Source organism: Erinaceus europaeus, chromosome 16 (assembly GCF_950295315.1).
Source record: "Erinaceus europaeus chromosome 16, mEriEur2.1, whole genome shotgun sequence".
NCBI lineage: Eukaryota > Metazoa > Chordata > Mammalia > Eulipotyphla > Erinaceidae > Erinaceus > Erinaceus europaeus.
The window spans coordinates 59,753,212-59,780,854 of record NC_080177.1 but is presented as its reverse complement, the minus strand read 5'-3'; the positions used below and the strand labels follow the sequence as shown (position 1 = coordinate 59,780,854).

Sequence of the window (27,643 nt, the reverse complement as noted above, 5' to 3'; positions counted from 1 at the left end):
TGAGGAGCGTCCTCTGGTACAAGAAGACCCCAAATCTGTGATCACTTCCTTGCACTCCGCTTTGATACCCACGTCCTTATAGCCTCTCACCTTCAGTTTAATGAAGAACATTGTGCTTGGTCTCAGTACTGGTGTCTCTGAATGAAAAACCGTTAAGTTAGAAAATGATCCTTCCCCAGAAAGGAATGAGTCAGGACCTCGGTCAGGTCGTCTTCAGCCAACTCATGGATCCCACGCTGCAGATGCTCATTATGATTCTTTTTACGTGCAACATGTGGCGGGGGGGGGGGGAGGGGAAGGACGAAGCAGTTTCATACCTCCTAGAATGATCTGCCGTCCAAAGCATTTTCTTTGAGAGGAAAATGGAAACGCAGCTGCGCGGTGGGCCCGGCCAGGGAGAGCTGGGGCTCCCTCCCCACGTCTCCCGCCGCTGCCTGGTGCAGGAGGTTTCTCCGGAAACTGTTAGGGTTGCGGGGTGGGGGGGATGTCACAGAGGTGGCTTCGGCAGGCGAGAGGCTTTACCCAGGCACCGACGCGCCTTTGTGGTGCTTGGCTGTTTCCCGAGCACCACGAGGGTGAAGGGGACGCCCAGGAGAGGGCAGGCGCCTGGCCCCCAGCCCCAGCACCCGAGCGCGGGGGTGGAGGTAGGGGGAGCGTCTGGCTCTCCAGCTCCCGGCGGGCGCAACCCCAAGTCAATGGGCCCCGCCCCTCAGGGTGCCGGCAGACCCCGCGTCCCAGGCTCAAAGGGTTAAGCAGGTGCGGGTCCTGCGCGACGTTCCAGGCGGAGGGTCGGCGGCGCGGTCGCGGTCACCACGCTCCGACGAACCTAACTTGCTTTCCTGCGGCGGAGCTGTAGCCGCTGGTCTAGTGGCAGCCGAGGCCCGGCCTCGGCGCCCCGACAGAGGAAAGGAAGAGCTGGGGAAACTAAGAGCTAGCAGCACCCGCCCAGCGGGCCGGGGGAGGGGGCGCGCAAGAGGAAGGGAGTCCCAGCCCCGCAAGGGTTTGGGGCCGCGCCCTCCCCCCGGCTATACGGGTCACGAGCCGGAAGAAAGAGGGAGGAAGTGGATCGATGGGGGGTCCTGGGCAGGGAGCAGGGGAAATGATCCACCCCCACAACCCCCACCCACCCGTCCATTCGGCAGAAGTGCAAGTTGTCTTTAAAACCGCGCGCCCCAAACACGCAGGTACCCCTTCTCACCCCCTAAAGAAACACCGATGTAACAATGTGGAGAACTCACTGGGGGACTCGGGGGAAAATAAATGCACGTGTTTTCTCTTTTTGTTTCCCTGGCGGTTGGAATTTGCAGACTTCATCTGCGTTGTGATTCCTATTTGTTCCTTTGGTCGTGGGAGAGGGGAGTTTAGAAGTGGGTCGGTGGGGGTGGTGGGGCAAACCGGGACTCCTTTGGCTGTACAGAGCCCCCACCTCTCAAGTTTGGTCTAGACAAATTCGCTTGCCTGCTAGAAGCGAGGGACTTTCTTTTCTCCCTCTCTTTCTTTCCCCTCGCTCTTTCATTGAAAAAACTCTCCATTGTATAAAAGCGACTTCATCCTCCTTCTTTGCACCCCATCCTTCCTCGCTAAGCATCAAGTTCCCTAGTAGTACAACTTGCAGTTGGCAACCATCACACTGTCTGGTGTGGAGAAGGCGAGCCGAGAGGGTCCCGGCTGGGAGAGGAGGCTCTACGCCCCCGCTCCTGCACTTGCGGACTGGAATCCAGGTGGCTGGATGCCGCGGGAGGCGTGAGTCTTCCTGGATGGTGGTTATTGCTCTAGAGAAGAAAAGGGAGAAAGAGTGCGCCCTTGTCTTGCACTTTGGGTCGGAAGTGTGTGTGTGTGTGTGTGTGTGTGTGTGTGTGTGTGTGTGTGTGTAGAAGGGGCGGGAAAAAAAGGCAAGCTCCGCTGCCCGTCATTCCCATGCACCGGCCAAGTCCTAGCCAAGCCTCCCGGTGCATCCTTCCTCCACCACCCCCTCCCCTTCTTCCCTCAGCTGGGCTCGCGCGGCGCAGCCGGAGCAGCCAGTGAGAGCAACATCCCGGAAAGAAGGGGAGCACCAGCACACCCCCCCCCCCAGAGAAAAAGGCCCCACCCTGACACGTTTTGCAGTTTGCAAGTCCTTCGCACGCCCCCCGCACCTCCTCCTCTGCTCGCACCCCCCCCCCAGCCCGCTGCGCGCACATCAAAGCGCCTCTCCGCCGCGCACAGTGGCCGCGGCTCACTAATGGGATTGCAGGCTGGTGCCTGGCTCCGCTGCTGCCGCCGCTGCTGCTCGCGCCGCTGCTGCTGCCGCCGCCGCCCGAGCCCGAGCCCCCGCCAGCCCGAGCCCAGAGCCGCCGCGCCCCGGGGCCGAAGCCGCGGCGATGATCCGAATCTTTCCGGATTTCAGCGTGCAGGTGACGGCCGCGGCGGCCGGCGGGGCAGCCGCGGGGGTGCCGGCCGGCGCAGGCATGGGGAGGGCCGGTGCCGCGGCCAACGGCACCCCGCAGAACGTCCAGGGCATCACCTCCTATCAGCAGCGGTGAGTAGTCCCGCCTGGGCTGGGATACTGCTTCCCGCCTTGGGGTTCTGGGGTGGGACTCACTTTGCCTCCTGTTTTATGCGCTACAACACACATGTACATGGACAGGGCTCACTTTGCTTGTCCCTTGTTCTACAGATGAGAAAGAAAAAAAAAAATCACAATTCGGAATGAAAGGGACCCCAGTGTGCTGGCGAAGTGAAATCATATTTTTCTCACTGGTCCCATATCCAAAGCCTCAGCCCCGCGTAGCCAAGTTGTTGCATCGAAGTCTGAGACTCCGCACTAGGTGCTCTGCAAAGTTTGGGATCCCGGTCCTTGTTCAGCGGAATTTTCTCAATGCCTCTGCCGGGCGTGGACCCGCGCAGACCGGCAGCCAGGGAAGCAATTGATCACCAGAGGCTGATTGATCATTTGTTTCCAAACAGAATAGGAGCGATTTTCACGTGTAGTTGTAGACTTGCAATTCTACATAATAGTGTTATCATGTCACCTGTTACTACAGGGAAATACAGCATGAAATCCTAGTCTACTCAGCGCTGTTAAGTATTCATCTTAAACGTATTATAATGCAAATGTGTAAGATTCCGAGATCCCTGTCAGGCAGCACATTTGCAAAGAAGTTAGGCTAGGTAGTGAGAAGGAAGTTTAAAAGTATTGTTTGTATTTCTTGGAAACATTTAAATATTTTAAAAATGTGACTGTGACATTAAAATAGTACACCTTCTTTGATTTACTTAGGAAGTAGGGGACAACCATCACCAACAGTCTTGGAACCCATAATTTTTTCCTTCAATACAACTTTGAGTATCCTAAGATTTTATATAAAAATGCAGTTCACAAAAAGCTTAGAAAAACTAACCCTAGAGTGTGAAAGGCAAGCTTTCTATTTGCAGAGCTCAATTTCATAGAAGATGGGGGGGGGGAGAATACATAGAAGTGTGGAATTAAATATTTGTGTTTCCCTGATTGCACACTATTAAACAACTGAGAGATTTGCCAATGGCATTTAACTTAAAATATACACAATGCATAATTCAAATAACACTTCCTGTTTTTACCATGTATTTCAAACTTCATTGATTTGAGAACCTTTGATTTGAACCAATAGTGTTTAAACTGAAAAGGTTAAGATAATCTATCACTGCCATATTTTGTACCTTCTAACCAATGGCCCTGCGACCAGATCAGATTTTGCATAACATGCTGAATGTGTTCCAAGTTGCACAAAATTCTACCTTCAGACCTGCTCTAAGTACTGTTGGAAGTTTGAAAAAGAAAATAATTAAAAAGAGGCCATTTCTTTTCAAAGAAATTTAAAATTTTAAATCACTTTAGTCACTCTTTTCTTCAGTGTTTACAAGAACCTTTAATACCAGTGACATGGGGATCTTTTAAATATGAAAGACTAGATAAGAATTAGATTTTTCTCCTATTCTTCATTTTTTGGGGGGAGTCACTTACAACGTTTAAATGACAATAGAAGCTGACCATTATTTTAGGAAATACAGGCAACAGCCACAGTACCCTTGATTTGTGAAGTAGGGACTCAAGGATCAGAAATGTCAGATTGTCTTGGGATAATTTGAAGGTCTTTGGGGGAGAACTTCAACTAACCAGCAAAATAAAAATTGGTTCATAAGGGTTGGTCTTGTATTTTCAGCCTTTAGTTTGCTTACAGCTTTATCATGAAGATCTTATCAGAGACTATTTTCTTTCTAGTCAGGAGCACCCAGATTTGGTTCTCCACACCTTCCCCCTTCACAACTGAAAAAGCTTCACTGATATCTTTATGGTCACCTTTGAATTTGGGACCCTTCATCAAATCTTAGAATCCCACAGCAATTCTTTAGAAATAATAAACTCTAAAACTTTAGTCTTTGGGATGCATTCTCTCTCTCTTTCTGTCCTGACATACTGACAGAGGACAAAGTGCTAGCTGTGGAAAACGTAGTCTTTGATGGCTTCCTTACTCAGCTATGACACTTGTTACTGCTTTTGATTTCAGTTAATTTAGGGACTGGCGAATGAGTCTTGTGGGGCCAGATTATTGGCAGGTGTTTAAGAGACAGTCTGAGTCACAAGTCCAAGTCCTTTGGTGCTTCATCATCAGGACTGTGGGCCATCAACATGTTAGGCTTATTTAAGGACCAGGAGGGGCAGAATTAGCTTTTACCTTCAGACCTGGTAGGTTTTGCTAAGGTGACAAGTGGCACTTTTTTTTTTACACCGCCCCCTTCCCCATTTTTTTTCCCCCTTCTCTTAAGAGGAGTATTATGAGGGAGAGACAATAGATTGGAAAAGGTACACGAAGAGAGAAGAGAGAGGTCTGTTTGTAAAACAGTCTTCCCTTATTTGTCATCTTTGGGCAGCAGTATCTTAGAATGGCTGTCCTGGTGTTAAAACTTACAACTGAAAACTTTCCTTCTCTCTACCAGCCCACCTGTGTCTGGCACTCTGCACTCAACTTCAATTCATTTTTCAATCACTCTCATCTGCTGCTACCTGTAGAGTGTACTCCAAAGAGAATTTAGACATCACGCAGATGAAACACCTCTGCTATTAAACAGCATTTATGTTTTCCAAGTCCCAACTCTCACTCCCAGTTTACTGGAATGGTAGGACTAACGGGATCCAGTTTGGGAGACTATTTTTTTTTTCTTAGGTTTGAAGATGTAAACTTACTGGGCCGATGTTTTCCGTCTGTCTTTTTGGTTTATTCAAAGTGGAAATGCTTTGGGAGTTATTCATTTATTTATTTATATTGACACCGACCCGACCCGTCTCTGCCCTAGAAGCTGCCCACAGCTAGCAGCAGAGTGGTTTACTGGGAATACCTCTTTAACCAGTGAGGGATTCCAGCAGTGGCCCAGAACTAAATGACCCTTTTCTCTAGGCCTTGCTGGTTTGCAAAATAGGGAGACTGCTGGGTTAGATCTCTGAGGCCCGCAGTTTAGTCTTGGTCCCAGTTACCAGCACTCCAGTTGGAAGAAGCCTCCGAGTTTAAACTACTTGGAGAGTCACCTGTGAAGCTTGGAGTCTGAAGATACTGGGTGCAGGAATAAAGCCAGGGCTCAGACTTTGAGGCCGCCACTGAGAGCCGGAGCCACTAGATCCCCGTGCAGCCGCCGCGCCGCCCACCGAGCTCTCCCTCCCGGGCCCGCGGGCTGCGTTAGACCATTCCCTCCCAGCGCTGACCGACCAGCCACCCGAAGACGCGCCGGGACCGAGTCCTGCCGGAGCCCGCTCTCCAGGCCTCCCTGCCCCTCTCGCCGGGTCCCCCGCCCCCTTCCAATCCGGTTCCGAGACTCCAGAGCAGGGAAGTGTTGGAAACTGCAACTGAGTGGCGTTGTTGCGCCAGCAGCCGAGCTCTCTGGTCCCCCCAACGAGGGGGAGGGAGGGAGGGAGAGAGGCTGCGTGTGAGTGAGTGCTTGGAGGAAAGCAGCTGGAAAATGCCCAGAAATACTTTCACAGCGGTCTAGCTGGGAACCCCCTGCGTGTCCCCCCTCCCCGCCCCTCCTGGCCTAGGCCCCGACCACCCCCCGTCGGGAGGGTGTGCGCCCCACCTGCCGCCGGGCCCGCGCCGGGGGGCGGCGATGGGGGGGTGACGGGTGTGCGTGGCGGCGCACGAGGGTGAGAACCAGGAGGCGGCGGGGCCCTGGGCCGGGCCGCCTGCGGGACCGCGCGGCAGCTCCCCCCGCCGCCGCCTCCCCCTCCGCTGCCGCCGGCCGCCAGCCTCCGCGCCGGGCATGTCTCGGGAGCCGGAGCGGCCCGGGCCGCGGCTGCTCTGCGGCGCATGGACGGCGGCGGCGCGGGGCGAACGAGGGGAGCAGAAGGCGCGGGCAGCCGAGGAGGCGGCGAGCTGCGGAGAGCGGCGCCAGAGGCGCGAGGGGACGGCCGGCTGCCCGCCTGGCTCCGGCCCCGCTACTTTCCCGTAGCTCCGCGCGCCCGCAGCGCGGCCGCCGCCCCCGGCCCCGAGCGCCGCGCACGCCCGCCCGCACCCTCTCCCGCCGCCCCACGCACACGCACACCCCCGCCCTCCCACGCCCCCGCCCGGGAGGGGGGAGCGAGGCAAAAAGTAAGAGAGGAAAAAAAATAGCAGGAAGATGGCGCCCACCAAGCCCAGCTTTCAGCAGGATCCTTCCAGGCGAGAACGGTAACACTTTTCTGTTTATTGAACCTGCCGCCGGGCGGCTGCTCCAGCCGCCGCCGCTACTCCCGCCACCGCCGCCGCCGCCCGGGTGGCGGGGCCCGCGCCTCAGCCCGCCTCCTGGGCCGCGAGCCCGCGGGGACTCGGCTGCCGGCTTGCGGCGGAGCGCTCGCCCGTCCCCGCGCATTGTCCGCTGGCGGCTGCGGCGGCGGCAGCGATGGGGCTCCGGCGGTGGCGCCAGGCTCCGCGCAGTCCACCTCCTCGGCTCGGCGCAAGGAGTGACTCGCTGACAGGCAAAATAAGCAAAAAAGAAAAGAAATAAAAAGGAAAAGAATGAAAAAGAGGCAAAAAGAGAAACAAACAAACAAAAAAAAGAGATGGGACTGTGGTGTGCCGGGAGGGGGCCGGGGATCCCCGGGGCCGCCGCAGGTCCCTTGGCAGCTGCTCTCGAGGAAGGAATGAGGCTGGGGAGGGGGGCGGCGGGCGGGGTGCAGGGGGAGGAGGCGGCGGCGGTCGGGGGCGGGGAGCGGGGAGCGCGGAGCTCGCGCCAGGCCGGGAATGTGTAGCGCAGGGGCCGGCTCGGCGCGCAGCAGCTAGGCCGGGCGGAGCGGGAGGCACGCGGCCGCCGCCTCCACGCCGCCCAGTCTGTCTTCAGCCTCGGCCACTTGTGGGTCTCGGGCTTTGCCTTCCGGTCTCATCTCGCTCTCTCCACGCCTCCACCCGCTCCCGCCCCTCCCACTAAAAAACAAACAAACAAACAACCCCCCCACACAAAACACCTGAAATCCAAATAAGCCAGCCAGTAGTGAAATCCAAAAATGTGTAAACAGTTGGAGTGTCTTTACTCTGGTTCCTTATTGTTGGGAGATCAGTTTTTTAAAAAGTTCCTGGTGAGAATTGTCTAACCAGGCGAGGGAGGGGCTCAGCAGAGCATGTCTGTTTAAAGTTAGTTAAACTACAGCCAAAGGGAAAGAAGCTATGTATTCAAAATACCTCTAACCATTCTACGTGAATGGCATTGTTAGACACACACACACACACACACACACACACACACACACACACACACACACACACACACACACACACACGGTGTTCCCCTCCTGCTGTCCACCCAGCCTACTTTGTTTAGAATCCTATTTGCTATTAATTGGCAGCGTTGATGACATTAATTACATATAGCATATTGGTTTGAGCAAAGTGAATATCTCTGTTTGCGAAAAGGATATGTTCAGTAGGAAGTATTAACCATTGATTCATGAGGAAAACAAATGTAGTTCCATAAATATACTCCCCCAGCTCCCCTCCCCCACTGGCAGAAATGTTTAGATTTCTCACAGGCTTAAGTGAACTTGAAAAGAAGATGAGAGAAGTCCTTAGTTGCAAACTTTAATTATTACACGGCTGGCATATGCATACATATATGAACATGTGTGTATATATAGGCATCTAACCTATAGTTTATATCTAGAGGAGAGATTTAAACAAATACTCATTTAATAAAGTTTCAGTTGCATTATTGTTTCCTTCTTGCAGTAGGGTCAGCAGAATTATCAGGATTAAGCTACTGATTTTGTTAAGTAGGTGCATATTTGACTTCTAAACTCCAAACAATTTCTATGTGAGTTATATACCCAAGAGCAAGTCATACACAATCCAGTTTATAATGGTTTTAAGCGTGTATAACATTGATTATCTGACATAAAATTCATATAACTAAAACAAACATTTGGCTTTAGTGTTTCAGGAAGAATTCACACATTACATACTCTTGTAGGTAAAAGTTATTTATTAGCATTGTGCAAGACTTTTAAAGAATTGTTTTTTAAGTCTGTCATAGTGTTTAATACTTGTTGAAATTTGAAATGTTTAATTTCCTTCTTTCTTCCCTTCGCCTTTCCTTCTTCCTCCTCTTTCCCTGTTCTGTTGGTAGTAATTGTATTTACTGGGATGGCCCTAGTAATCTCTCTAGCAGAGGCCTGCCTGTTCCTGTGCCATTTTGGGAATTTCTCTGAGATAGGAATCTTGAAGATAGAATTAATTTCTAGAGGAAACTTCATAGCCTGTGCATGAGCGCGTTCTTTATCACCTGTCTCCATTTGGCATTCGAAGAAGGTAAATCAAAGTGTGCGATTTGTTATTCTGCTCCACTTGAGAGCTGAACTAAATAACACTTGGTCTGAAATTCTGATTGAAGTTGTAGGAGGATATACTGTATTTAATTTAATGCCCTTTAATAGCATCTTCTTGTTCAGCTTGGATGCTGTCGTTTTAAAGGTTGGATCTGAGAAGGTTTAACCTGTAGGGATAGGGAGGAGTAACAGAGAGGTAGGGGGCAGAAGAAGGGATACAGAGGACAGGAATGGAGTTAAAAGCTGTTTCAAACAGTAATAACCCCAAACTTGGCCCAAGTATCCAAACAGTTCTATGCCCCCAGGGTTCACTTTGTTACTAGAGTTTTAAATGCTCTTAACACTTTCAGTGTAAACATAGCGTGTGTTAGTTGATTTGGTTTTGTAATGAGAAATGGTAAATCAGATGGTTTGTTCAGGAGGGGGTTGCTTTTCATCTTAGCTTGCTTCAGCTAAGTAAAGGCATTTCACCTTTATGTGCACTTAGGGCTGGACCTTGTTGGATAGTGGTATTTCTCTGTAGTGGTTAAACAGAATTATGTTTATAAAAGATAACGCCTGTGGATATGCTGTAAATGATAACACCCATTTATTTAAACAGTGGTTTCCAAATCATTGGTTTCATGAAGGCATTTATAAACTCTTTATTCTTTTTTTTTTCCTCCTCCAGGGTTATTGCTGGGCTCGGTGCCTGCACCATGAATCCACCGCTCCTGGAGGCCATTTTTTCCCCCTTTTGTTGCCCTTGTTGTAGCTTCGTTGTGGCTATTATTATTGCCCTTGTTGACGCAATTTGTTGTTGGATAGGATAGAGAGAAATGGAGAGAGGAGGGAAAGACAGAGAAGGGGAGAGAAAGATAGACACCTGCAGACCTGCTTCACCGCCTGTGAAGCTACTCCCCTGCAGGTGGGGAGCCGGGGGCTCGAACCGGGATCCTTACGCCGGTCTTTGTGCTTTGCACCACCTGCGCTTAACCCACTGTGCCACCGCCCGACCCCCTAAACTCTTTATTCTTAACTGCTTTTCAGATACACCTGTAATCAAAAATGTATAGAGAAAAATGTATCTTTTTTAATTATCTGGTCGGTTTATAAAATATAAGACTTGAGTGGAATAACATAGTATGAAAGTCATTTCCTTCTAATAAAGTTTATAGAGTAAATTATGGAAAAATTAGCGTTTTCTTGATTGTATCTTTGACCACTATTTAGTGCTTCTTTTATTTATTTGTTCCCTTTTGCTGCCCTTGTTTGTTTTTTTTTTGTTGTAGTTGTCGATGTAGTTGTTGGTGGATAGGACAGAGAGAAATGGAGAGAGGAGGGGAAGACAGAGAGAGGGAGAGAAAGACAGACACCTGCAGACCTGCTTCACCGCCTTTGAAGCGACTCCCCTTCAGGTGAGGAGCCGAGGGCTCGAACCTGGATCCCTAAGTCGGTCCTTGCGCTTTGCACCATATGCGCTTAACCCGCTGCCCTACTGCCTGACTCCCGCTTCTTCTTCTTTTTTTTTTTAATATTTATTTCCTTTTTGTTGCCCTTGTTTTTATTGTTGTTGTTATTGTTGATGTCGTCGTTGTTGGATAGGACAGAGAGAAATGGAGAGAGGAGGGGAAGACAGAGAGGGGGAGAGAAAGATAGACGCCTGCCTGCAGACCTGCTTCACCGCTTGTGAAGCGACTCCCCTGCAGCTGGGGAGCCGGGACCTTGAACCGGGATCCTCACAACAGTCCTTGCGCTTTGCGCCGCCTGCGCTTAACCCCGCAGCACAACCGCCTGACTCCCAATTTAGTGCTTTTTAAGTATTTCTGATGTATAGACATAGAAAATACCTCATTAGAGCCCGAAAAAGCAAGTAAAAAACCATGTATATTTGAAGTTGTTTGGTTTTTCCCTTCCTTAAATTTCAAATAGGCTGCAGATTAGATAGTACTACCTGAAGTGTTCCTCTCCTCCCCCCATGAGGATGTCTAGCCAAGAAAATTAGGAGTAGCAAAATTTTAAAATGCCCATGCTGGTTTGCAAAGCATATTCCAGCGCAAGGCTTTTAGTTAAAAAAATAATAATAAAGGTAGTGGTAGTGACTTTTTTGAAGGCATTTCTTTCTACAGTGTAAGCTTAAACACAGAGTGATAAATGATGATATGTGTTGTCTAACACTTACTTATATATAAATAGCTCCACAAGATTGCTTAAATGATAATCGAAAATATGAAATAGGATGGCCTTCATATCACAAGGCCAAGGGTCTACAAATGGAAAAACTGAAATAATGAAATATTTCCAAGGCAACAGACTGTCAACAAGAACTGTAATGCATGGGCATATCATAGAACCACCAGAAAGGATATTAGATTGTATAGCTTCAGAGCCGGGAGTATAATGACCTTTATTATGTAGGGCCCTCCCACTTTATAGCTTCCTTTCACATTTTCCATTTCTGATTTCTGAACTTAGAGACCTATAGTTCCTCTAAATACATAATTTCCAATTACTAGATTTAATTTTTTACACTGAGCAGATTTGAACTCAGGATTATTTGCTGCTTAAAAATGTTGTGTGTGTGTGTGTGTGTGTGTGTATATATATACACATCTATATATATACACACACATACACACACATATACATGTATATTAGCACATAGTAGTAATTGTGGATAAAGGTTTAGCCTCTGTGTCTGTCCATATTCTTAAAAAATGTGCCTTATTTTTTACTAAAAACTATGAGAAATTAAATATATTAGTAGTGGGTTGGATAACTTTGTAACCTAAGTCTAATCTACAAATTGGAATACCTTGGTATTTTCACTGGTGTGAAGTTTTATTTTGCTCTGAAATTCTACACAATGCTTGCCCCTACTGTAGAGGTATTTTATGGGAATGCTGGAAGTTCCTTGAAACCCTCAGCTTCTTTGCTCTGCTCCACATCTGAGCCTGGAATCCACCAGCATGTTAAAATTGCATCTGCTTAAAATGGAACCTGATGTTTAGAATTCTGTGCTCTGTGCTGAAGATTTTCACGACAAGATGTCTGTGTGTGTTCATTATATTCATAAGGCAAATCTCTTTGAGAAAAGACTTAGGTAGTGTAGTTTTGTTCTTTTAAGCCACAAAACTTTTATATTTTGTTGGAACATTTGAAGGGGATATGCTGCAAAGATTTCTAAATTACTTCCACTAATGTTTTCCCCTATAAACATTTTTAAGTACTTCAGTATTAATAATGACATCAATGTAAAGCTTAGTTTATTTTTGTTTCCTTCAATCTCCTGCAACTTCAGTGATCTGTCTCCTAAGCAGAATGCCACTCACTAAACTTAAAGAAAATTGAGCATACATGAGAGCAGAACTGTCCTCTTCTCTGCTGTGTGTGCATGGTAACTTTTCTACATTGTAGTATTTCATAATTTGAATACATTTTTAAAACTTTGGCATTGCCATTGACCTAGAATCTAGCTTCAGTTGTTCTGTAGATATTCCTTAATTGCTTACAGTAAGGCTGAAACAGTATGTTAAAGTTTTTAGTTGATTAAGTATTAATCTTTACACTTTAAAGTTGCACCATAATGTTGTAGGAACTTCCAGCATTTGTGGGAACATTAAGCTGTATTTGCTTTTCATTTAACGATGTTAGTATTTTCACAGTAAATAGTGACACACCCCTCTTCTTTTCCCCTCCCTGCATTGGGCAGTGCATTAAGCCAATAATTGCATGGTATTTTTCCCTGCACAGGGTAGTGTGAATAGGATGTTTGCACTATTAAATTTCATAGAACCTTGCATAGTTAGAATAATTTGCAGTAATATCAATATCACAGTGCATAAACAGGACATGGCTTAGTATCACAGTGCATAAACAGGACATGGCTTAGTATGACTGCTACTGCATCTGAAATGACTAGCTAGGGCAGTGGCAAGATCAAACAATACTTGAAGTTGTTATCTATGTACATTTGCAAAACAAATGTTTTGAATTAATTGGAATCCTTGTAGTCTACTATACAAAAATTATGAGAAGCAAGGTGCGAGTACCATGTTACTGTGGTCCCAAGTTTAGTGACCCTCAACTGTATTTTTCAACTGGTTTATTAAACATTCAACTTGATTATTTGAACTTCTACTATAGATCCAAATAACTAGAAGATGGGATTGTGAATTGTGCACCTTATAAAAACAGTCACTCTAGTTATTGGATATACAAAATATTGTAGAAAGTCAGAAAAATACCCTTTTCTGAAAGAGGAAGGAGTACAGAATTTTTAGAAATACAAATAAAGTTTTTTTTTAAGTCTTTTTTTGACTTACTAGTTTTTTGTTTGTTTGTTTTTGGTGGAGAGGACAAGAGTTCCTATAGCAAAAATTTGTAGTTACTATAAAATCACTAGAAGTTCTTGGAGAAAAGAAAATGAAACTATAAACAAAACTATAACAACTTAAACTACTTGATAAAATTTAAACATAAAGGGAGTCGTCAGTCGGTAGGTCAGTGGGTTAAGCGCATATGGCGCAAAGTGCAAGGACTGGAGTAAGGATCCTGGTTCGAGCCTGGGGCACCCCACCTGCAGGGGGGTCACTTCACAGACGGTGAAGCAGGTCTGCAGGTGTCTGTCTTTCTCTCCCCCTTTCTGTCTTCCTCTCCTCTCTCCATTTCTCTCTGTCCTATCCAACAACGACGACAACAGTAATAACTACAACAACAACAACAACCAAAAAGGAATATATATTTGCCTCCAGGGTTGTTGCTGGGGCTCAATGCCTGCAACATGCTCCTAGAGGCCATCCCCCCACCTTGGTTGCCCTTGTTGTTGTAGCCTTGTTGTGGTTATTATTTTTGTTGTTGATGTTGTTCGTTGTTGGATAGGACAGAGAAATCAAGAGAGGAGGGGAAGACAGAGTGGGGGAGAGAAAGACAGACACCTGCAGACTGGCTTCACCTCCTGTGAAGTGACTCCCCTGCAGATGAGGAGCTGGGGGCTGGAACCAGGATCCTCACGCTGGTCCTTGTGCTTTGCACCACTTGCGCTTAACCCGCTGTGCTACCGCCCGGCCCCCGGGAATAAATATTTAAATAAAAAAAATTAAACATGAAAATTTCACATGATAATGATAAATATTTTAGTGCTTTTATTAAAAATAATTTATAGGTGGGGCCAGGCAGTGATGTGCTTAGTTGAATGCATCTTTTACAATGCACAAGGATCCAGGTTCAAGCCCCTGGTCCCCACCTGAAGGGGGGATAGCGTCACAAATGGTGAAGCAATTCTTTTGGTGAGTCTCTCTTTCTCCCTCCCTATCTTCCCATTCTCTCTCTATTTCTCTCTGTCCCTATTGAGTAGATAAATAAACAGTATTCATGCTTAACATTTTCATTAGCTTCTGTACAGCCCTATGAGGAAAGTGCTGGTTTTCCTTTTTTGTAATTTTTTTCCCCTCCATTGTTACTGCAGGGCTCGGTGCCTGCACCAAGAATCCACCGCTCCTGGAGGCCATTTTTTCCCCCTTTTTGTTGCCCTTGTTGTTGTAGCCTCGCTGTGGTTATTATTATTGCCATTGTTGATGTTCATTGTTGGATAGGACAGAGAGAAATGGAGAGAGGAGGGGAAGACAGAGAGGGGGGAGAGAAAGACAGCCACCTGCAGACCTGCTTCACCGCCTGTGAAGCGACTCCCCTGCAGGTGGGGAGCCGGGGGTTCGAACCGGGATCCTTATGCCGGTCCCTGCGCTTTGCGCCACATGCGCTTAACCCACTGCGCCACCCCCGACCCCCCCCCTTTTTTTTTGTAATTTTTAGATTGCTTTTTTTTTTTTTTTTTTTTTTGGCCACCATGGTTTTTTTTTCCTGGGACTCAGCATCTGCACAACTCCACTGCTTTTGGTGGCCATTTAAAAATGATTATTCTCTTTACCACCAGCGTTATTGCCTGGTTCTTAGTATCTGTAGAAGGTATCCACTGTTCTTAGTGGCATTCTCCCCCCCACCCCCTTTTAAAATATATATTTGGATAGAGACAAATGGAGGCAGGGAAGAAAAAGACGACTGCAACACTGTTCTACCACTCTTGTCCACCCTCCCCCCCAACTTGAACCCAAGGGCATGTGTGCAATCTACCAAGTGTTCCTCTGCGCAGACCCCGTAGTTAGTTAACTTTATTTGGGGGCTGGATGGTAATGCACCCCTTAGAGTGAACACAAGGACTCAGGTTCAGCCCTTGGTTCCCACTTGTGGGGGTGATGGGGGTTTCATGAGCGGTGAAGCAATGTTGCAGGCGTCTTTCCCTCTTCCATCTCCATTTTTCTCTCTCTACCCAAAAGGAAAAAAACAAAGGAAACAGGAAAAAGCAAAAGGTTACTGGGAGAGTAATGAATTTGTCATGCAGGCACTGAGCCTCAGTAATAACCCTGGTGGCAATAAAAAATATTTAAAAATAGTAATGCTATTTATTTATTTATCTCCTGGGTTATCACTGGGGCTCTGTGCTTGCACTATGAATCCACTGCTTCTGGAAGCCATCTTCTCCCCATTATTATTGTTGTTGTTGGATAGGGCAGAGAGAAATTGAGAGAGGAGGGGAAGACAGAGTGGGGAGAGAAAGATAGACACCTACAGACCTGCTTCACCATTTGCAAAGTGACCCTTCCCCCCCCCCCCACAGGTGGGAAGCCGGGGCTTGAACTGAGATCCTTGCAGCAGTCCCTGTGCTTCATACTATGTGTGCTTAACCGAGTGCATCATAGCCTGCCCCCCTGGTAATGCTGTCTTATTGCAGAAGGATCCACCAAGGGTTACTACTGTGGCTTGGTGGCTGCTCTTGGTGACTGACCTTTCTTTCTTTTCTAACAGAGAGAAATCGGGGTGGGAGGTAGGGAGTGAGAGAAAGACAACTGTAGCAGTGCTCCACTGCTCATGCAGTTTCCCCTCCTGCAGGTGGTTACTGGGGACTTGAACCAGAGTCCTCACACATGGTAATATGTGCACTATGCTTGGTGTGCCACTCACTGCTCAACCCCTGCTACTATCATTACTTTCCAGATAGAGGGTGAGAAATAGAAATAGAGAGAGAGAAAGAGACAGAGAAGCAGACACTCCAAAGCACTGCTCCACTGCTTTTGAAGCCTCTTACTGGCTCTCCCATATAGTGACTGGGGCTCACACTTGGGTCTTTGCACATGGTAGTGTGTGCACTCTACCAGGTGAGCTACCCCGGCCACCTGTTATTGGTATTTACATATAATTACCATTCGCCTCCCCCACAGTGTGGACAGTCTATAACCTGATATTGTATGTGAGGAAAATGTAGTATCCCCATTTACAGAAGAGAAAATTGGAGGCTTACTGTTCCTATGGAGGGTCATGGAGTGAAAGATTGACTTCAGACTTGTTGAATGGTAGTATGGAAGGGCCTACATTTGCAGACTTTCTGAAGTCTTTGAGGGGGTCTCTGAGCTTTTGCCAGAGAGTTCCTAGGGCAGGGAGACCAGGTACACAGTAAATAGTGAGTCAGATCTCTGCTTTTTGATCTGTATTTTTGGAGAACGGTTGAAATGCAGTGTTTATACAGTTAGAAGAAGAATCAATATTTTAGTTATTCTCACTGTATCTTTTAACATCCCAGTAGTTTGTGGGCATGATCCACAGCTGTATATACTTTAGGACAGATTTTCGTATGGAATGGTTTCAGAAAAATCAGCTTGCTGTGTACATAAACCTCTCTAACCACAGACTATGAAGCACTCAAGGACTCTGCTACCCATGTCAGAGTATACTGGTTTGTCTAATGGTTACAGATGAGACATTTCAGTTTTGTGGTAGTTTTGCTACTGAGTAGGTAGAAACAACCTCAAAGAGGCTTTCTGAATAATCCATTTTAGTATGTAAGTGTACTTCTGGACATTGTATTTTGAAATATATAAGGACTTGTACTAGTTGGTCTCCTGCCAAATTCTCTAACATTATAATAATGACAGCAAGCTTTTATATAGCATTGTGTCAGGTAGTGTTCTAAGGGCATTTTTATATGTAACAGTTAACTAACTTAATTCCAAATATAATATTAAAATGGACCATAGTTAATACATAAATGACGTCATTATGTACAAACCGCCCCCCACCCCCAATGCTCACACACACTGACACATACTTGTGGCATCTTCAAGAAAGGGAAGATATTTGGTAACATTTTAACTTACCTAGTGGGATAAAAAAATAGTTTAGGAAACTTTCTAGTACTTGACTTTACCACTCCTTGTTGAATAACGGTATGCTAGATTTGAGGCATTAGGTAAGTATGCCACATTATTAAGCTGCAATTCTTTCCATCCAACAGCTTCCTTAAAAAATGAAGAACCTGAAAATTTTAAAAGGATATATAGGCATCACGTGGCGCAAAGCGCAAGGACCAGCTTAAGGATCTTGGTTTGAGTCCCCGGCTCCCAACCTGCAGGGGAGTCACTTCACAAGCGGTGAAGCAGGTCTGCAGGTATCTATCTTTCTCTCCCCCTGTCTTTCCTCCTCTTTCCATTTCTCTCTGTCTTACTCAACAACAACTACAACAATAAAACAAGGGCAACGAAAGGGAATGAATGAATAAATAAATAAATATTAATATATATATATATATATATATATATATATATATATATGCAGTGGTAGAAAGAGTATCTGTTAGCCTGAATCCTGTTAATGAGAAATAAATGTAACTCCCTGCCCTCAAAAAAAAGGGGGGGGTTCGGACAGTAGTGCAGCGGGTTAAACACGTGGTGCAAAGTGCAAGGACCAGTGTAAAGATCCCTGTTCGAGCCCTTGGCAACCCACTTGCAGGGGAATCACTTCACAGGCGGTGAAGCAGGTCTGCAGGTGTCTATCTTTCTCTCCCCCTCTGTCTTCCCCATCTGTCTCCATTTCTCTCTGTCCTATCTAACAACAAAGACATCAATAACAACAACAATAATAACTACAACAACAATGAAAAAACAAGGGCAACAAAAGGGAAAATAAATAAATATATACAAATATACAAATAAAAAAAACTTTACTCAAATGTCTAAAAGAAAGAGTATCTGTTAGTATATCTTAATACTATATTCATTTAAACAATTTCTTGTTTACATATAGAATATGTAGCTTTATAAAGTGTTGAAAAGAGCTCATTCAAGGGACGTGTTTGTTACACTATCAGAGAACGAAACAAGCAGTCAATTGGAAGAATAAGTAAAAAAAAAAAGCTGGAAAATTTAAAGCAGCATCCAGTTCATTTTGAAATAAATTACATCTGATAATAGTGTCATATTGTCATCAGTATGCTAACGCAGAATTAAAGGGCTCTGACTTGAGTATCTAGGTTATGTGTAACTTTAAACCTTAACAAATATTTATCACATATTTTGGAAAGTAGCGCCACATAACATTATAGAACTGCTTTATGGAATCATAGCTTTATGGAATCGTAGGACTAATCGGTATTATCTCATTACATCTGGTAGACATGAAAATTTTATTTATAAGAGAAAGTTATAAACAGAAATGTGGTGTTGAATTAGGTTTTTTTTTTTATTACAGTAGCCCCATCTATGTATTTTTGTTGTTTTTGTTGTAATATTGTGGTATCAATAACAGAAAAGGATGCTAGTTCTAAACTTCTTTCAGAAGCACTTTACTCAGAGTTCAGTACTTTGCTGGGGGCAAATACACTGATGGAAATTACTTGCAAAATCTCTTTCTCTGGTCTTAGAAACCGTAGCTAGCAAAGAGTAAATCTATTTCAAGAATAGATTTTGTACCTATGTTAACAGTTTTCCAACACAAATAACCTATTTCTCAGAATCTATTTCAGAAGAGCATGCATTCTGTGTGTATATATATGTATACATATGTATCAATATTGATATTTTACTGTATGTTTTTTTGGTCTATGGAATGCATACATATCTGCACATAGATGCACACACATGAGCTATGTACTTAAGAAAAACTGTATATATATATATATATATATATATATATATATATATAGTAAACCAGATATGCCGTGCTTGCATGCCTACCTAAAATAGGAAAATGCTACAAAAATATTCTGAACATATTATAAATGTCTTAGTTTAGATTGAGTTAAATTTAAATATGCAGTGGATTGGTGACTTTTGTTTTTCTAATGCTGTACGGAAAGTAGGCTCATCTTTTTTTTTGCACATTTTTATTGTTCTGTGTAAATGTAATTTGTTAATCCTGTGAAATTTGTCATAGATAAATTTGCTTGGATTATCTTGTCACCACCGTATCTGCATTCTTTTGTTCATTGCTTATTCATAATTTAACAGTCTGGCAGTGAGCCTTTTTGGGATGCTCACAAAAGATATATGACCTCTACCAGCTGCTACTATAACCTGCAGAATGCACAGCAAGACATTAGAAACGTGAGGATTCCTCTACTGATTAAAGTGCTCTTCATTTAAACAGTCTGTTTATAAGAATCTTAGGAATCTCTTGTTACCAGCAGTTTTGATTTTTTTCCCTTCCTAACAAAATTCTAACAATTGCATTTTATTTGTTATCAATTTTTCACATTATCCAATGGAAATTAATCCCCTAATGCTATTTCTTCTCTAAATATGCAGAACTTTTATATTTGGAGGGGGGTGGTTAAGTTATCCAGAAAAGCTCCTATTGGGCAGGGAAGAAGGGAGGATAGGGTAGATATATCACATTCTAATCTTAGAAGAAATGGTTGGTTTAATCCTACTTGAATCTAAGCTCTTTACAGTTTATACTCTAAACACCCTTGTTATGTAGTATGTGGCAGACATTAAAAATAGAATGTTACTTGAAGTGTAACCACATCTTTAGGTTTTCATTATTCTGAATTAGTTTAGCATATGAATTTATTCTCACTCTCCTTTCCTCTCCCCCCTCTCTCCCTCTCTCAGAAATCAGCAGATCAGTTTATGAGTAATGGCTAGTTTTTGCCTCTCTTCTGTGCAGGCATATGATTACAGTTCAAAATAATTCATTGCTAATCCATGTGGTATTGGTTCATCTCCATCACTCTGTTCTATGATTAGAGCCTCAGGCCTGCTGCCTTGCTTTCTGCTCTGATTTTCTTTAACTGCAACTCTTGTTTTAATATAGTTCTATAGTCACCACTCTGCTACCAGCCCATCTCCATTCCTCATATATATCGATTGCAGTAGATTAATATTTATTTGAAGCTATTTTTTAGACTTTGTGAAAAATGTATTCATTTCTTACTGTGAAGCTCTACTTGAAGGCGGGGAGGTGGGGGGGAGAAGACACAAGACTCAGGTATGCAGCTCTTCTCATAGAGTAAAGATGCTGCTTCCCAACCTTGATTCTTGCCCTTGGTCAATGCCTCTCCTTTATACACGATTCAGGAAGTTTAGTTCCCCTGAAAAATTTTACATCGACTACACTGTTAACAATTTAACTTTTATTTGTTTGTAACAGTTCCAAAATGGCTTTCTGCATTTCTTAAGTTCCTACCGTGGTCAGTATAGTCACCATCATATGCACTGATCATCTTGCATTGAATATTTCCAAATAGGGACTCAAAGCTATCATTTCCTTAACATCAAAATTTGCCACTTTCAATAGAAGGTCATCTACCAGATTTTTGAAAGACTTTGTTTCAGATCTCAGTAGTCCTGTGTTCCTTTTAATAATTACTTTCGTCTCATTGTAGCTGTGTGTTTGAAAGTGTAGGTCAATGAGGATGATTGCATTCAGAATTTCATGATCTGTGTAGTGGAACAAATTGAAAGCAAAGCCTGTATCAATCACTGTGAAGGGAGGGTTAATTGTTAGCGCTTCTCAAGCCTCTGGACAGATAAACCAGTAATGAAATACTTATTGCTCTGATATGTGAATGCCAAAGGATGAAACAGTGGAAACAGACACAGTCTTCAGAGATAACCAAAAGGCAAAGAAAAAAAAGAATAAATTGTGTAAAACTATGGGATTGTGTATTGCATTAACTCTCTAAAAAGTAATATTGTTTTTAGCCTCCTACCCAGCCTTTCCTGGCAGGTTAGGGCAGCATCATCTATCAGGTTGCTAAAGCCAAATAAGAATATAAATGGAAAACTCTTTCTGTTAAAAAAAAAAAAAAAAAAAAAGAACAAAAAGTACAGCACTATGCTTATGTGGACCCTATGTATTTAAAAATAATATGTGAGTTAGTCTTTAAAGTTTGCTTTAAAAAATCTATGCTACATATTAAATATTATACAAGTGTAAATGGCTTAAATTCCAGAATGTTTTAAAGGTTTATTTTTCTGTCTTTGAGGAAATTTGGAGTTATTGGTCCATTGTAGGCTAAAGCACAGAGAAATTGTGAGATACATAAACAAATAGTTAAGTAAGAATTAGTGTTGCACAGAAATCATGAGATTAGAGTCAACATATCTAACCATTTCTTCCATATGAACTTAACATTTAAACATCTGTTAGTTACTTATATGTTGAAATATATGCAAAAATATTTAGCCAAATTGAAGTCTTAGGCCCATGACAATCATTTCAACACAGTGGGTAGTTCTGAAAATTAATGAGAATGATAATACTGTAAAGACTGTTCCAGAGTTTGCCCAAATTCATTATCTAAGACTCTTGTTAAGAACATCTCAAAGAATTTTAACCAGGAAAATATATTAATGGTTGAAAAGCATTTTTAAAACCCTGAATTATAAAAGTATAATGGAATTATATATGCAAGAGTTATAGTTAGCAACACAGATAGGAGAGTTTATGAAATCTTACTTTTCCATAACCTGTATTTCTTTTACTATCGTTTCATCTATAGGGTTTAATCTCATATATTACTATTATTATTATTTTGCATTTTGGACTATCTGATTTGTATAGGGGAGCTGATAGCTGTAAAAAGCTATCTTTTAGTGGTCATTTCATATTAATACAGACTAGTACTGATAAGATAGACAATTCTTAGTAAAAAGAAAATTGCCCCACATTTTGATATTTGCCTACAGAGTTTCCTACGGCTTGTTTCTGCACACGTAGTGTGACTGCATAGCCATTGAATGATTGAGGCATAGTTCTTTTAAGGCTGTTGTAGTCGTGGAGTCTGCTCTCACATCTTTCCAGAATGTGCTATAGCACATTTTGTACATCACCAAAGTTCTATCTCACCTTCACTATCCAGCACTGAATTCCCAACCACTGTTTAACCCACTCCCACCTTCCTCTTTAGAATCATTAGGGCTTCTGAAATTGGCCAATGAGTTTAACAGATCTTCACCATGTCTTTTCTCTTATATACAGGGACCCTTTTGTGGTTGTGGTTTCTTCGTTTGTATACTGAGTAACTAACATTTCCGCCTGGCTACAGAAATCTATGACTGTATGATCTGAATTATGCGGATACATAATACAAAATAATGAGTTGGTGTATTTGTGGATATGTGGAAATTTTCTCTAATGTTATTAACATTTACTGATTTTTTATTTATGAAATTAATAAATGACAGGTTAGATCAACTATAATACTTGTCAATTATATGTGCCAATCAATAAAACACATGACATTAAATTTTTTTCCTTTTATGAAGATATTTTTTAAAGGAAATCTTATTTTCAAGCGTGTTCAGAGGGACATTGCAGTGGAAGGAGGAGGCTGCATTAAATTTTATTTTGAAACAACATATTATGCACTAAAGAAGAACACTTAAGTATTTAGTGTTTAATACATTGTTTAAATTCAGTCAAGAGTAGAGCAATTCTGGAAATGTTTGAAAACCAGACGATATACCATGAGGAAAGGAAGTTAGTCTAATATTTGATGCACAAGCATGTTCATTTAGGGGACTAACTAATCTCTGAAAAATGTGTGGTTGTAAAACATGTATAAAGCAGAAATTTACTTGGTGAGATGTTTACCCAGACTTCAGCTATTTATTTCAGAGGAACTTCTTTTTCAGAGTTTTTTTTTTTTCTTTCTTTCTTTTTTCTTCCTTTGCCTCTCTCTCACTTATAAGTTTGAACTGACTTAGTGTTTTTAATATAGGAAGATTTAAGTATTTATGAGTGGATACAATTTCTTGTGGAACGGTGATACCTCTGTAACTTTGTAATCTTGTTCTTTAAATTTTTTATCTCTTATTTATTGGATAGAGACAGCCAGATAATCAAGAGGGAAGGGGAAGATAGAGAGGAAGAGAGACACCTGCAACACTGCTTCACCACTTGCAAAGCCTTATTCCTGCAGGTAGGGACTGGGGGCTTGAACCCGGGTCCTTGTGCACTTTAATTTGTGCGCGCAACCTGATGCACTACTACCCAGCCCCTAATTTTATAATCTTGTTAAAATAATTACTAAATTGTTAATAAAAAGATTTCTTATTTTTAATAAATTATGTTCAAAATGTATCTTCTGGTTACTTACTGCCTTCTTTGAAAACTGCCAATTAAAGATATTTGATAGTGACAGTGTAGTATTATGAGATGATTTTTTGGGTATAATTTCTATAATTATGCATTATACATATATGCTACATATTTTCTATAGATTATTATCTCCTCTAAGCTATTTTATGCTTTTAATTACCAGTGATTAATTAACACTACTGATAAAAATATTTTTATCGTATGACACTATTCCTCAGAAGGTGGTTTTTTTAGTGAAAAAAAGAAAAACTAGGGAAACAAGAAAGAATGCTGTAGTATTGATTGAACTCTGTAACTTATCCTTTTCACTCATCAAAACCATGTTTTCTTTTTCAATCTTTATTTATTATTGGGTGGTGACAGAGAGAAATTGAGAGGGGAGAGGAAGCTAGGGAGAGAGGTAGAGAGGGAGAGTGGGGGAGAGAGAGAGAGAGATTGAGAGACACAGACTGAGACCCCGCTAGTGAAGCTTTCCCCTTGCAGGTGGGGACCAGGGACTTGAATCTTGGACTGTGTGCACTGTAATATGTGTAGTTAGCCAGGTGTGCCACTGCCTGGCCCCAAAACTATGCTTTCTTAGGAGTCCAGTGCTTTATCCACTGCGCCACCTCACAGACCAGAACTATGCTTTCTTAAAGCTAATTTTGGCTGAGTGTCAGTAGATAACCTCAGAACAACTCAGAGATGAAGCTTATTTTCAGTTTTTATAAGAAACCAGTAATAGTTTTCTTTAAGTTTCTAAAAAATATTGTGTTTATTTGATAGGACAGAGAGAAAATGAGAGGAGAGAGGGAGAGGGAGAGAGAGACACCTGCAGCACTGCTTCACCACTCCTGAAGCTTCCCCCCCACAGGTGGGGACCAGCTGCATGAACCCAGGTCCTTAGGCATGGTAACGAGTGCTCTACCACTTGGCTTGCAGTTTTTCAATTATTATAGCGTGGAAAGTCTTCAGTATGTCTTTCCTGTCATGTTAACCATATATCTGCATACTCTTTTGCAAGACAAACGTTAGTCAATGCTTTGAAACACTTGTAAAACATTAATGTGTCATAATGACACTGTTTTAGAAATAATACTTTAGCTTTCTCAGGTGAGGTGAAGTAAGTAAGTAGGTAAATGAGTTGCGTGAAATGAGTGTATCTTTTCTCATCGTTCCCATCGTTTCTAGTCAGAAGCCCCTTACTGTGCTGCAGTGCCACTACTGAGTTTAGAAACTTAATTAGGGTGGTGTGGTGTGAGGTGTCATTACAGTAGAAAATATTTACTCAGTGCAGAGATACAGTTTGCATTCGGGGTTTATAGATGGATACTGTATTTTTGTTTTGTTTGTTTTGTAGAGAGGGATCCACAGTCGTGTTTGTGGATTTGGGTTGAACTAGATTTCATAGGAAATGGCTCCTTTTTCTCCTCTTGCAGTTGGGGTCTTTTTTTTTTTTTTTTTTAAACCAGGTCTTGCTCCAAAAGCAGATAGAACCATTTAGCTGTATTTGATGTTGTTTGTGAGCAGTTTTCTCTTTCATCCATGGACACAAAGAATAGATCCTGATGCTATGAAGCCCTTCCTATTTTAATGAGAAAAAAAAAATTAAAAATATTTATTTTCCCTTCTGTTGCTCTTTTTTTTTTTTTTTTTAAATGTTGTAGTTGTTGTTATTGATATCGTCATTGTTAGATAGGACAGAGAGAAATGGAGAGAGGAGGGAAGACAGAGAGGGGGGAGAGAAAGACAGACACCTGCAGACCTGCTTCACCGCCTGTGAAGCAACTCCCCTGCAGGTGGGGAGCGGGGGCCCCGAACTGGGATCCTTATGCCGGTCCTTGTGCTTTGCGCCACATGCGCTTAACCCGCTGCGCTACCGCCTTACTCCCATAATGAGAATATTTTAAGCTTTGCTGATTGATGTTATAACAGCTGTTGAATGTGTCTCAGGTAGTCCGAGAGTCTCTTGAAATGGCATATTCATACCCTTTTTTAAAATAGAGATTGATTTTTAATGTATTTTATTATATATAAGCAGGACAATTTCACGAGTCGAGTTTTTTTTCACTTTTTAAAAAATCTTTATTTACTTGATAGACAGCCAGAAATTGAGAAGAAGGGGGAGACAGATAGAGAAGGAGACAGAGAGACAACTGCAGCACTGCTTCACCACTTGTGAAGCTTTCCCCCTGCAGGTGGGGACCAGGGGCTCGAACCTGGGTCCTTGTGCACTGTAATGTGCACTCAACCAGGTGCACCACCACCCCAGCCCCACCTGGGCTTTGATTTGACACAAAACCTTGGAACAGAGATTAAGGTGAGGTTAATACAAAATTATTAGTAACCATAGTATCTAAGGTAGGTCAGGTCTTTGAGCCTCTGTTAACACAGGTTCATACAAGAAGCTTACATATATCTGTACATGTGATAGATTGTATACCAAGGGGAAATCTGAGCCTATAGAACTTGAATCTTTCAGAATATGGGAAATATGTCTTCCCTTCCTTCTGAAGGTAGAGAGTACATCTCTATCCTTCAGAATTATTCCTGACAGAAGCAAACTTGAGTAGAAAGTCTGGAACCAAGTATAGTTAGTGCTTTGCCTGCCAGATATGCAGAAATGCAAGAAATTCATAGACACTGTCAGAACCTCTATTATGGAGAAAATTACAGAAGAAATGAGATGCTGTAGTGATAAGATTGTCTGTAGTATAGAGCTTCTTTGAATTTTATATAACTTGAAGCCAAATGCTTAGAAAATTACAAAGGTTACAATATATATATTCTTCCTCAAATTGCTTAGGCATAAGTCTTTTTAAAATATATTTTTTAATGATTTATTTGTTTTCTCTTTTGTTGCCCTTGTTTTTTTATTGTAGTTATTATTCTTTTTATTGATGTTGTCCTTGTTAGGACAGAGGGAAATGGAGAAAGGGGAAGACAGAGAGGGGGAGAGAAAGATAGACACCTGCAGACCTGTGAGGTGACTCCCCTGCAGGTGGGGAGACAGGGCCTGGAACCAGGATCCTTACAACTGTCCTTGCACTTTGCTCCACATGTGCTTAACCCGCTGTGCTACCACCTGACTCCAGACTCCCAGGCATGAGAGTTGACTTAGTAGTGAATGAGTCCTTGTATTATTTCAGTGGCTTACATTTTTTTAAAAATATTTATTTTTAGCCAGAGCACTGTTTAGCTCTGGTTTAAGGTGGTGCTGGGATTGAGCTTGGGACCTTTGGTGCCTCAGGCCTTAAAATACATGAAAAGTATTTTTGCATAATCATTATGCTATCTCCCCAGCCCTCATAGTTTACCTTTTATCACAGTAGATGTTTATCCTGTTTTGAAAGGCTTCTCTCTTCCTGGTTTGTTCTATTTGCCTGTAAAATTGAACTTACTACGAGTTCACTTATTATTTATTTATTTATTTTATCTTTTGTTGCTTTTGTTTTTTATTGTTGTTGTAGTTATTATTGTTATTGTTATCGATGTAGTCGTTGTTGGATAGGACAGAGAGAAATGGAGAGAGGAGGGGAAGACAGACAGGAAGAGAGAAAGATAGACACCTGCAGACCAGCTTCACCGCCTGTGAAGCGACTCCCCTGCAGGTGGGGAGCCGGGGGCTCAAAATGGGATCCCTATGCCAGTGTTTGTGCCTTGTGCCACGTGCGCTTAACCTGCTGGGCTACCGCCCGACTCCCAGAGTTCACTTTTTATCTTTGCATTATCTGACTTAAGTTTTTCTGTAACTCAGTGAGATCGGTTCTGTCAGTCACTGGACTCAAACTTTAAAACATATTGGCTTACTATATTATGGGTTTGAAAACATTTTGACACGTGAACTTCCAAGGGAAGATTTATTTCCCCCTTTCCTTCCTTTCTTATTTTTGACCTTCTTTATTTTCCCGTATCATTTTCTTGCATATACTCTTTTCCTGAACTTTTCTATACTCTGCCTCTCACCCAGTATGGAACTAACTGATGACGCTCTGTATCTCTTCTTATATATTGTCATTTAGTGCTGGACTTGTAGGTAGTGATATTTATGTACCTCAAATTTATGCCAAATCATCACCTTTGTCTTGATTTCGTACTATCTCTTGATTTCATAGCTATCTCTATAAAGCTCAGAGTTGGTGGTGAACAAGCTCACTCGGATAGTGTGATGCTTTGCCTTGTACACACTAGAGGTTTGAGCTCAGCCCCCACTGTATTTAAGAAAACTTTGATGTTGTACTCTCAGTCTACCTCTCTCTCTCTCTCTCTCTCTCTCTCTCTCTAAGAACAAGCAAAAAAAAAAAAAGGCTAATGATTCCATTGCAACAATATGCCAAGGTATTACACTAAAGATTGGTATGAGTTTGTAATTTAGTTTAACAAGTTATAATCCATAATCATATTTCCTGCATAGTCTTTTTGGTGAAAATATTAATTGTGAGTGGATTTACA

The 27,643-nt window shown here is 42.9% G+C and overlaps 1 protein-coding gene across 15 annotated transcripts in view; it reads left to right on the top strand.

The window, feature by feature from the left end:
- Positions 1-2,032: 2,032 nt before the first annotated feature.
- The window catches only part of NPAS3 (neuronal PAS domain protein 3), a 1,061,849-nt gene continuing 1,036,238 nt past the window's right edge, over positions 2,033-27,643 (top strand). For 5 of the 15 annotated variants that reach the window (XM_060175201.1, XM_060175199.1, XM_060175198.1 and 2 more), the window contains exon 1: positions 2,033-2,518. In XM_060175201.1, coding sequence (XP_060031184.1) covers positions 2,361-2,518 — 158 coding nt within the window. In that variant the 5' untranslated portion in view covers positions 2,033-2,360. Of the gene's footprint in view, positions 2,519-6,071; positions 6,675-27,643 lie in introns of those variants that run through there. The other 10 variants (XM_060175203.1, XM_060175204.1, XM_060175200.1 and 7 more) reach the window with 4 other exon arrangements.